Consider the following 12383-nt stretch of genomic DNA (forward strand, 5'->3'; position numbering starts at 1 on the left):
TGTTACCCTTGCTCTAGGTAACTTCTGTCTAATATTCTTTTTTCACCTCTTTCTACTCCAGTCACTATATCTTTTGTATTTCCTGTAACACTCTACCGACTCTGCTTTATTTGTATCATTGGCATTGAGGGATTCTGAATCACTTTAAGGAAACTTGGTATCAAAGAAATATTTTTATTTGGAAAATATTTAGCTAAAGATAAGAATTTGAAGTCTGATTTGTTTAAAACAATTTTTCCAGTGCTGTCTAACCATAATCTGTATAAAAATTACAGTGTCATATACTCTTAAGTAAATTCTGGATAGTACTGACCCTTCTTAGAAATTGCTAGAGTCCCTTATAATTCTTTCTGGTAGAGATTCAAGTCAACATTTATTAAGTATTATAAATCTATGCTTATATGTAAGCATTATAAACACAATGCATAAAGTCTCTAGTGTTTAAAGGATTTATTTGGGAGCTAAGCAAGACTTGGAACAATTCCAGCTTTTAAGGTGGATAATTTCGCTGAATAAGATTAGCTTTTTTGTCACAAAAACAGGTATGGTGGTGAAGCACAGATGAGATTTCCAACCACTCTCCCTGCTCCAAGTAACGTGGGTCCCATCTTAGGGTCTCCTGTCTATGCTAGTGAGTATGAAACATTGAAATGAGACTATTTCTTTTTTTTTTTTCAACATTTATTTATTTTTGAGAGACAGAGCACCAGTGAGGGAAGGGTAGACAGATGGGGGAAGGGACACAGAATCCAAAGCAGGCTCCAGGCTCTGAGCTGTCAGCACAGAGCCCGATGCAGGGCTCGAACTCACGGATCACAAGGTCATAACCTGAGCCAAAGTCGGACGCTTAACCAACTGAGCCACCCAGGTGCCCCAAAATGACACTATTTCTTTTTTTTTTTCTTTTAATTTTAAATGTTTTTATTTATTTTTGAGAGAGACAGAGTGGGGTAGGGGCACAGAGAGAGGGAGGCAGAGGCGAGCTCTGTCCTGAGAGCAGAGAGCCCGATGGGGTCTCGAACTCACCAACCGCAAGATCATGACCTGAGCCAAAGTCAGACACTCAACCAACTGAGCCACCCAGGTGCCCCGAGACTATTTCTAATAGTTTGAACTTTAGAAACTATGTAGTTTCCATATAGCATATTTTAACGAACAAACCTTTTCATTATATCTTGCTTACTGCTACTGTTTTATTGGGTGAATAATTATATAGGTGTCCAACTCTTGAAAGTGATGATATGGTAACATTGAGTTCTTTATGTTAGAGAACAAATAATACATAACCAGTGTATTTACAGAACTCGTTTGACATTCAAAAGGAAGGAGGTGAATGATTTAATGAGTAAACCCCCACCTCAATGTTTTCCAAAGTGGAGATAGTTAGAAAGTTCCTGGGAAATAAGAGGAGTCTCTAAATCTTGAATATGTCACAGATGGTACCACTCCTCACTCGTGCTTAGAAACAGCTTCTCTAATTTCATCAGATTTAAAGGATTGAGAAATTATTTTATAAATCTTTATATTCTTCTTTTCAGGTTCTCCTATTCCTAGTACTAGTTCATACCCAAATCCAACATTTCTGGGAACACCATCTCAAGGTACTTGTGTTCTTTATTTTACATTGCTATACTATTTGAAGAGCTAACACTGTTATTATCCTAAATACTTAGTTAAAGATTAACTTGCCCTATTTAATACGAATCACATCCAAGCAAGTATTGACATTTGGCCATGAATGCCTTTGCATAGGAACACCTTTAGCAGTGTACCTGGAAAGCTCCTTATTTGGGTACCAGGATTTATTTAGCCATGTCATCTGTATAATTAGCTCTGTTTGACTCCCAGTTTAAGGAGTAGTGATTGCAAGCTTTCTTTCCTTTTATCCTGCAGGCTGACACTTGAAAGCCTACCTGGGAGCATCCATCCAAGTCTGAGTCTCTTCTTTTCAGGGAAAACCAAATTCAATATCTGTTTATACTAGTATTTTTGTAAATATTCTTACCTTTGGGTCTAGACACGCAGGCTTGGGTTATGGAGAATTCTGAATGTTTAAGGTTAAATTTAAACGTTTGTCTTTATTATGTGCATACAAGGTGTACACCCTCCTGCCATGTCAACACCAGTGTGTGCTTCAGGAAATCCAGCAACTCAGGCCGCAAGTATGACTTGTATGGCTGCACCAGAGATCGTGTACTCTGGAAAACACAATGGTATTTGCATCTACTTTTCTCGAATCATGGGGTAAGTTTTGTATGGAATAACCCAACTATTGCTCACCTTGTCCCATTTTGTGTGAATATTTTTAACTCTAAATTTGGGCCATCATTTATTTCTATTAAATTTTACTTACAGTTTTAGTTCATTTGTTCATTAATAAGATTGTATTCTATTGTTTAACTTTTTTATCATATAACCACCTATATTTGTTGCTGTGGTTTACATATATGCATATGTATACACGTACATATTAATACGTAGTGTTCCAAACCACTCCATAGCTCAGTGACATGTGTCTGCAAGTCAGCTAGGCAGTTCTGGTCTTGGCTAGGCTCACTCATTTATATGCAATCAGCCATGAGGTTGAAGAGAGCTCTGCTAGTCTTGGATTCGCACATGTTTAGGGTCATGTTTGTATGCTGGTCTAGAATGGCATCTGCTGGGACAGCTGGGTTGTTCTTCACATGGTTTCATCCTCTAGCAGGTTAGCCGGGGTTTATTTTACTTGGTGGTAGCAAGGTCCCATGAAAAAGGGTAGAAATTGGCAAAGCCTCTTGATAACTGGGTTTAGATTTGGCTTTACCATCACTTTCACTTCATTCGCTGGACCAGGGGAATGTCTCCCGGCCAACCTAGATTCGAAAATAGAATCCAGGGGTACCTGGGTGGCTCACTTGGTTGAGCGTCCAACTCTTGATTTCAGGTCAGGTCATGATCTCACGGTTTGTGAGTTCAAGCTCTGTATCAGGCTCTGCGCTGATGGTACAGAGCCTGCTTGGGATTCTCTGTCTCCCTTTATCTCCACCTCTCCCCTGCTTGTGCGCGCGTGCTCTCTCTCTCTCTCTCTGTCTCAAAATAAACTTTAAAAAAGAGTCCATTGAAAAATGGGAAATACATTCCTTGTTATGAGAGGCACATCGAACTCATAAAGGATAGGTATAAGCAGGGATAAAGAATTACAACATTTTTGCAATTAGTCTGTCGTATCTAGTTAATTGTCCTGTCTGCTGTGTATTTGTCTTAGATTTGAGATGTATGCTTTCATTTCAATCATTTGCTCAAAAATGTGAAACACTGCAGCACTCCTTTATAAGTTTGTTTTTGCATTATAAGCTTTCTTGTTTATAATTCACTGCCCATCGTGTTTTGATTTTTCTTCGACAGTATTATGTAAAATATCTTAGGTATGTCAGGTTTAGACATTTTCTTGTTTTCCATCTTTTGGATAACTTCATGAAATGTTAAATGAAATCATTGCTGTACTTTAATAAATACATAGAGAGGAATTTAGTACATATTGTAATTGTTTTGTTTATATGGCATAATTGTTAAAACATGTTTTTATTTCAGAAATATCTGGGATGCTAGTTTAGTTGTGGAGAGAGTATTCAAGAGTGGCAGCAGAGAGATCACCGCAGTAAGTGTGTCGTATAATAGTATTCCTTTGTTGCGATGTAACCAGTTTATGCTGTTAATTGGATAGATTGTTTCACATTTCTTGATGTTATAAAAAGATGCAGTGGGCATTCTTTTGTGTACATGTCCAATAAACTCCTTGCCCAGGTCTGTCACTTATAAAATGATGAGTAACTTTCTTAATATTTCAGTCTGATACTTCACTAGAAAATGAGAATAATAAGACATCTTTCTCTTAAGGTTGTTGTGAGGGTTAAGCAGAATAAGTCCTAATACTTAATATTACTCAAAGCTACTATTTAGTGCTTTGCTTATATGCCCCCCCAAAAACTCCACAGACCAAGTACTGATTTCCATGTGTTGGTATACTTTGTAGAGTGCTTTAAAAAAAGATTCTTTAAAACTTTGTATTAACATAAATTCAGGTAGTAAAATTCTTTTAACATAAAATAGAAATGCAATTTATTTTAAGCTTTTTCTTTTTAAATTGGAAAGATACCAAATATCTTTTCAATTCTGATACTCTTTTAAAAGTTCATGTTTCTAAGAATAAGAATGTATTTACTTAACATAGTATATGATTTCATTTATCTGAAGTTCAAGAACAGGCAAAGCTAACCTGTGGTGATAAGAAAAGTAGTTACCTGGGATATGGAATAACTAATGACCAGGAAGGAGCATTAGAGAACTTTTTGGGTATTAGAAATATATTGTGGTCTGGGCAGTGACTGTATTAAAAACGTAAAAAGCTATCAAGATGTTTGTTTAAGGTGTACTGATTTTACTGTCTGTAAATTATACCTAAATCAAATCAGAGCAGGACAGGAGGAATGTGGTATCTAACCCTTTATTCTGGTCATGAAGCATAAATTGATAAATACGTTTTTGAAGATAGGATACTTCAAAATTGAAAGTTTACATTGAGTTACAGATATAAAAGTATGTGTTTTACATATATACTTTTTCAGTGTTTTAAAACTTTGGAAAATACTTTTTTTCCTTACAGATTGAAAGTAGCGTTCCCTCCCAGCTGCTGGAGTCAGTGCTACAAGAACTAAAAGGTTTGCAAGAATTTCTAGACAGAAACTCCCAATTTGCAGGAGGACCATTAGGAAATCCAAAGTAAGAATAAATAAGATTTATTTACTCATTTTCCCTTTTTTCTCCAAGATATAGTTCACATGTTATAAAATTCATTCTTTTAAATGTTTAGTTCAGTGGTTTTTAGTATATTTATGAGGTTATACAATTATCACCACTATCTAATTCCAGAACATTTTCATCACCCCAGAAAGAAACTCTTAACCCATTAGCAATCACTCCCTGTCTTAGGCTGCAGTAACAGTAGTACCATAGAATGGCTTAAACAACAATCATTTATTTCTCACAGTTCTGGGGGCTGCAAGTCTGAGATCACAGTGCCAGCATGGTTGGGTTCTGGTGAGGACCCTCCTCCTGGTTTACAGATAACTGTTTTCTTTGTGTGTCCTCACATGGCAGAGAGAAAACGAGGTGACAGGTTCTCTGGTCTCTTCTTCTAAGGGTGCTAATGTCATCGTGGGGGCTTCACTGTTGTGACCCCATCTAAACCTAATTACCCCCGAAGGCCTACATCCTAATGCCGTCAGGTGGGAATCTGGTGAGACACACTCGGTCCATAGCTCTCCCCGTATGGACCGACACACTCGGTCCATAGCTCTTCCAGCCCCTGGCAACCACTGATCTGTCTCTATGCGTCTGCCATGTTCCGTCTGCCATATTCTGGGTCTTTTATATAAGTGCAAATGTGTGGACTTTTGTTTCTGGCTTCGTTCTTTTATTCTGTTTTCAAGGTTCACATGTTTTAGTGTGTATCAGTACTCTTTGTTTCATTTTTCATTTCATCAGGTGATGCTCATTTGGTTGTGAAGCTTTTTGGTTGTTATGAATAAGGGTGATGTGAACATACCTGTAAAAGTTTTTGTGTGGACATGTTTAGGATGAGCTTTTTTTTAATTATAGAAATGGGTTTGTTGTAAAAAATTTCACTGCCCAGAAAATTTATGATCTGAAGTATAACATAAAATATCTTGATACTCATAAAATATCTCACTGTGCATTTCTTTAAAACTATGTTGCAAACATAGCACTTTCACAGGTCTTCCCCCAGACAGTGGGGCCCGGATTTGGTAGCTGGTGCTGAAAGAAAACCCTTGATTGCATCCTTGCCCTGGGACTATGCCAGTGGCAGCTGTCACTCAGTGGGACAGAGAGACTGTTCTGTGACATCATATTCAACATTGTACATTTTCTCCTGCTGTTCTAACCTTAGGTCTTCTCCCTAGATAGATAGATAGATAGATAGATAAAAATAGATAAATCTGCAAATAGAGTCTAACTAGGCATACTTTTATGAAACATTGTATATACTTAGTGTATCTTTTAGAACATTCCAAATCAGTGGAATAAATTATTTTTATATTGGCTTTGTATTTTTCCATTATTTATAGGTGTTTGTGTACTTGTTTAGTAATTTTCAGATGAATTTTTTGGCAAGTAGAATTGGGTATGAGGGCTTTTTAAAATGTTGGTATGCATTATTGTCTCATGAGAAAATTATACCAATTTTCTTTAATATTAACCTTTGGAACACTTTAACGTATATGTTTTTTTTTTTTTTTTTTAATGTTTATTCATTTTTGAGAGAGGAAGAGTGCAGGAACACGAGCAGGGGAGAGCCGGCTGGCAGGGGGGGAGGCGGGGCACAGAGGATCCAAAGCAGGCTCTGCACTGTCAGCACAGAGCCCAATCTGGGGCTTGAGCTCATGAACCGTGAGATTATGACCTGAGCCACCCAGGCACCCTAAATTATATCTTCCATACAAATTGATTTCTTCCCTCTTCTGTTAACTTAGTTTAAGAGTCTTTATCTTTTAATAGGATAATTTAACTTCTTCCCTTGTAGTTGGCATTAGTTATATGTTTGATCTTATTCTCACATCCTTAATTTGTGCTTTTTGTTGTGTTTTCTGTTTGTTTTTCTTTCCTTTCCCATCCCCTTATTTTACTGTATTGATCAGACCTCTCCCTACCCCAAACACAGACTTAGAAGTTTTATATATGATTTTCTTTCTCTAGTAGTTAGTTTTAAATTCTGAAAAATACACGTCTGTCAGCATTAATAATTGGACAGAAGCTATTAATCTTTCTTTTTTCCCCTGCCCTCCACCACTATCCTTCCTGGAAATTATCTGGAATTTTAGTTGTAAGGTGCTTTTGTTGTTGTTGTTTATTTGTTTTGTTTTTTCACATTATGTTCTTCTTTTAATAGTTCCTTAGTGTATTGAACTTTACAGTTATAACTGCAAATGTCTGTTAATTTTATACCCTGTACCTTTACTAATTTCTCTTTAGTTAGTAGTTTTCTTGCTGAGTTTTTTGGATTTTTTAAATATGTAATCCTGTCATCTGCAAATAGAGATAGTTTTACCTTTTTCCTGTCTATCCGTAGTTGCTTTCTCTTGCCTGTGTAAGTTAATGTGTCCAACACAGTGTTAAACAGTGGTGGAGATAAAGTGGGCATCCAGATCTTATTCCTGACTTAGTGGGAAAGCTTGTAATGTTTCCCCATTAAAGAAGATGCCTGCACAGATACAATTTATCATACTAAGAAAGTATTCATCCATTTCTGTTTTATTGAATATTCATATAAAATGAGTATTGGAGTTTGTCAGATGTCTGCATTTTGCAGAGATGATTGTATTTTTTTCCTTTATTAACAAATTTCCTAATTTCAACCAATATCCTTCATGTCTGCAACATTAGTCTCACTGAGTATTTTTTAATAGCTTCTTAAGATGTAATTTATATGCCACAAAATTCACTTATTTTAAATGTTTGGTTCAACAACTATTAGTAAATATATAGAATTGTGCAATCGGGGCACCTGGGTGGCTCAGTCGGTTGAGTGTCCAACTTCGGCTCAGTCATGATCTCACAGTTCGTGAGTTTGAGCCCCATGTTGGGCTCTGTGCTGACAGCTAAGAGCCTGGAGCCTGCTTTAGATTCTGTGTCTCCCCCCCCCTCTCTCTCTCTGCTCCTGTCCTGCTCAAACTCTATCTCTCTCTCAAAAATAAACATTAAAAAAAAAAAAAATTGTGCAACCATCACCACAGTCCATTTTTAGAACATTTCCTTCAACCCAAAGACATTTCTCCTGTCCGTTTGCAGTCATTTCCTCCTCTTAGTCCCAATTATTAATCTATCCTATCTCTGTAAATTTGCCTATTTTTAACAGGTCATATAAATGGAATTATATAACTTGTGGTCTTTAGAATCTAGATTCTTTTGTTTAGCATATTTTGAGGTTCATGTTCAAGGTCTGTGTTGCAGCATAAATCTGTACTTGACTCCTTTTTATTGCCTAATGGGTATGGAATTGTAAGGTCGTAGTCATTTTCTTTCAGATCTTTGTGTATAGTTTGTTCCATTTTCTTCCTAAATTTTAATATTGCAGAGGAAAAGTGCATTACCTTTCTGATTCTCTTTTCTCTGTAAATGGTTTGTGTTAACTTTGAAAATTTTTATGCTATTTCTATTAGTGAAGATTTAGCAGTTTTCCATAACATCTTTACTATGTTTTTCTTCACTGAGTGTTGAGAACTAAACTTCCTTAATGAGCATTTAGAACCAGACTTTTAAGCCTTGGTGAATTTTCTTTTATTATTTTTTAATGTACTATCTGATCATTTCCCTTCTCTTTGGAAAATCCTATCAACTCTCCTAGTTCTAGCCTCTGTTTCTTCTCTTTTCTTCCATAATTTCCTTCATTCCTTTTGTTGTAATGGTGGTCATTCTGTAAAGTACAGAATTCCTAGCATTGATGTTCTCAATTGTTAATTACATTTTATTTATTTACTTAATTTTTTTTTGTTTTAATATTTACTTTTGAGAGAGAGACAGAGCATGAACAGGGGAAGGGAAGAGAAAGAGGGAGATACAGAATCCGAAGCGGGCTTCAGGCTATGAGCTATCAGCACAGAGCCCGATGCGGGACTCAAACCCACAAACTGAGATCATGACCTGAGCCGAAGTCGAATGCTTAACTGACTGAGCCACCCAGGCTCTCCATCAATCACTTATTATATTTTAAATAGCATCTGTTCAGTTTCTCTGATAAATTTTTTTTCTGGCCATTATATTTTTAACTCTGAGAGCTCTTTTATTTTCCCTTTTTCATGACAATTAACATTTCTAATGTGAATCCCAAATTTCACTAAGAATACAATGGATTTGTTTTTCAAGTTTTTCATATTTTCTACATTAGTTATTTCGTTGGGGGCTGTTGGTTTCAACTGCCCAGCATAGTCTGTCTTTTCCCAGCTAATAAATACATTGTATCTGGTGATATTTTTCTGGCTATATTTAGAAATTAAGGTATATACTGACTAGTATAGATAACCAGTATAGATCTACTCAGCAGTTGTTGTCAGTGTTCAGTAGCAGATCATTGTGTGAGAAAAATTCTTGTGACAGTTTCATGGCTAATTTTGCCTCAGAATATGATAAGAATATGGTAGGAAGCTGAAATTAGGTCAAGTGCTAGATTTCAACTCTCAGCATGCCAGACTAGTGAAGCTGAGGTTTCTCTTTAAGTGAGTTGGGAGACTGTAGCAATGTCAACCCCCTGCATTGTTTAATGTACTATCATTTGGTTTCGGAGGAAATCTGAGCCTGGATGCTAGGGCCAACCAGATGAGATGTGATGTTCATTTTGTTTACTTTTTGCCAACGCTCTCTCCAACCCTTAGCAGTTGGATCTTAGGGTTCCCAGTTAGAGCTTAAAGTTGCCAGTGGACTCAAAGAAGGACCTATATTAGCAATAGGGTATTCCAGTGGATTACCCTGCTATGTTGATCCCATCTAATCTGCTTACTCCCCCTTCCTCATGTTTGTTATGATAACCTGGATTTTGCTAAGGAGCAGTATAACCAGCAACAGTAGACCCCTACTGTAGTCCTCTGCAACAAATCCACTGTCTTGTTTGTGAGCAGTTTACCTCACATAGAAGAAGGTATGTGATTAAACTCGGCCCAGTCACCCTGTGTGGTAGAGGAGACACACTTGCTGCACTGATGTCCTGCATAATAATTATTTTAAATCCTCCCTTCAGTTATTTGGCTACCCTGATATTCATTTTATTTGGAAAGTCTGGATAAATGGTTACTTCTTTGTCTTTATTTGCCAAATTAATAGAATGAATTGGTTTCTAGCAGCCTTGAGAGATGAGCAGTTTTGGCTTTAAGGTACGTGGTAAAATCTACCCTTTTCCCGTGTGCGGTTTTAAGAGTTTTGGTGGATGTGTAGTGTCATGTAACTATCACCACAACCAAAATACAGAACAGTTCCATCCTGCCCCCAAGTTCTCTTGTGCTTTCTCTTGTATTCATACCCTTTTCCCACCCCTAAGCCTGGCCACAAATGAGCTCTTCTTTACCCCTCTACTTCGCCTTTTCTAATATGTCATATACATTGATTCTGGCTTCTTTTCTGTAGTCAGAGATTGATCCGTGTTGTTGCATGTATCATTCCCCTCGAGAATGTCAGTCTTGTTTATTTCAGCAAGCAATCTGCCTACTTAACTTCAGACCACAGGTTCTGCCTTGGATTCTGTGAGCACTGATTTCAGGATCAGCTTAGTTTTCAAAGCTGTTGCTATACTCTTTAGGTCTGTCCCACACATGAGCCTCTCGGTTATTCTGGGACTTGTGCGGTAGTTTATATCTCAGTTCAGTTCTTCGAGTCTTTGCTGTGCTTCTTTGAGTATGTTCCATATATATATGGCTTCAGGGGTGAGCCCAGAGATTGTGTTGATCATACACAGACTTAGGGGATCTCCTTTTCAGCCCCTTTTTGTTCTGATTTCCCACAATTCTCTAGCCCCCAGGAACTCCTTTTACTGGTCCTCGGGATAGAAAGCTAGTGTTTCCTTTCATTTTTCACTCCTTTGATGTCATAGTATTGTGGAAATGGTGGTACCTTTGGGGCAAGTCATCAAGAGAAAGAACTGATTTGCTTCAAACTTTTGGGACCACAAGCCCCCTTTTCCCAGTTTATCTGTTCCGGGGTTTCTCAGCCTCGGGACTGAAGACGCTGGGGACTGGGTAATTATTCATTGAGGGGACTGTCCTATGCGTTATAGGATGTTTACGAGTATCCTTGGCCTCTGTTTACTAGATACCAGTAGTCCTCCCCAGTTGTGACAGTTAGAATGTCTCCAGACATTGCTGCATGTTCCCTGGGAGATTTACTGCCCATACAGTTTTGTTTTGTTTTGTTTTGTTTTGTCCATACACTTTTGAAACTCAGTTCACTTTTGAACAAAGCCGAAATAAAGGAGTACGGGAAAATCCCAGTATGAATGGCTTGTCATTTGAGTTTTGACTTCCCAGCTAAGTCTGTTTGCACTTAACTGACTTTTCAGTCCTCAGTGAGTAGTTGCTCTTTGTATTCCATCCAGCGTTTTCGGTTTTGTAGTCAGTGAAAGAGGCTGTAGCTCCATCTAGGCTGGTGCCATCAGTCAAGGTTTTTATTAACAACCGTTATGAACATGTGGTTTTAAATGTATTTAGCATGTTTCATTCACTGCAGATTGTTTTTGTAATGCAAGATGTCCCAATGTTTTGCCTCTTCAGTCTGCTTGAGTTTTGACAGTTTTCTGTCAGTATTTTGAGTTTTCTTTGGTAACTTCTTTGCTTCCTAATATGACAAGATATTCTAGGTTCATTTGGTACAATTCCTGTCCTCTATCTGGAATCAGCCCTTTCTCCAGGGAACCCTGATTTCTTTTGGTAGGAAAGGGTGTTAAGGATTATAGCTAGAGGTGTTCTTTGCTACTAGTCATGCTGTATGTTGTTTTGTCTGTATTTTCTAATAAAATTGCGAGTTTGTACTGTTGTGAAAGGTTTAAAATTACAGGGTTTTGTTCCATTTCTTTTATTTTTGTATTGCTTTTTCCCTAAAAATCTTATTTTCTATTAATATTGACATAATCATTTGCTTCATCCTACATTATACCTACCATAGTTTCAATAGTCATATACTTTTGAAGTTAAAATCTTTTTTTTAGCTTTCCAAAAATTTTTTTAATATGAAATCTATTGTCTCTATCAGTTGTCAAACAAAAATTTCTCCTGAAAGTTCATCATTCTTTTCTTCACATCCCCTGAAGTTACATTAAGAGCTGAAGTATCAGATTCTTCACGAAACGAGCCCCAAATGCTCTTATCTGCTCATTTCTCTCAGTGCCAGTATTACCTTACAGTAGGTTCTTTGCTTTTTGCTTTTGTCTTGATGTTTTTTCATCTGTAAAATGGGATTCTTTTTTTTTTTTAAGTAATTAATTTTTTTAATTTACATCCAAGTTAGCATATAGTACAACAATGATTTCAGGAGTAGATTCCTTAGTGCTCCTTGTCCATTTAGCCTATCCTCCCTCCCACAACCCCTCCAGCAACCCTCTGTTTGTTCTCCATATTTAAGAGTCTCTTATGTTTTATCCCCCTCCCTGTTTTTATATTATTCTTCTTTCCCTTCCCTTATGTTCATCTGTTTTGTATCTTAAAGTCCTCATATGAGTGAAGGCGTATGATATTTATCTTTCTCTGGCTAATTTCACTTAGCATAATACCCTCTAGTTCCATATGTGTAGTTGGATGGCAAGATTTCATTATTTTTGATTGCTGAGTAATACTCTGTTGTGTGTGTGT

At 37.1% G+C, this 12383-nt stretch overlaps 1 protein-coding gene and 1 non-coding gene across 2 annotated transcripts in view; both read left to right on the forward strand.

Annotated features, from left to right (window-relative positions):
* The window catches only part of NUP155 (nucleoporin 155), a 72587-nt gene that overhangs the window by 32495 nt on the left and 27709 nt on the right, over positions 1-12383 (forward strand). The window contains exons 16-20 of the mRNA XM_049648143.1: positions 543-631; positions 1539-1601; positions 2097-2244; positions 3571-3637; positions 4643-4758. Coding sequence (XP_049504100.1) covers positions 543-631; positions 1539-1601; positions 2097-2244; positions 3571-3637; positions 4643-4758 — 483 coding nt within the window. The remainder of the gene's footprint in view (positions 1-542; positions 632-1538; positions 1602-2096; positions 2245-3570; positions 3638-4642; positions 4759-12383) is intronic.
* Positions 5759-5887, forward strand: LOC125935895 (small nucleolar RNA SNORA30/SNORA37 family). Its single transcript, XR_007461874.1, has one exon. It is a non-coding gene; the product is annotated as a small nucleolar RNA SNORA30/SNORA37 family (small nucleolar RNA).

Source organism: Panthera uncia (assembly GCF_023721935.1).
Source record: "Panthera uncia isolate 11264 chromosome A1 unlocalized genomic scaffold, Puncia_PCG_1.0 HiC_scaffold_17, whole genome shotgun sequence".
NCBI classification, from domain to species: Eukaryota; Metazoa; Chordata; class Mammalia; order Carnivora; family Felidae; genus Panthera; species Panthera uncia.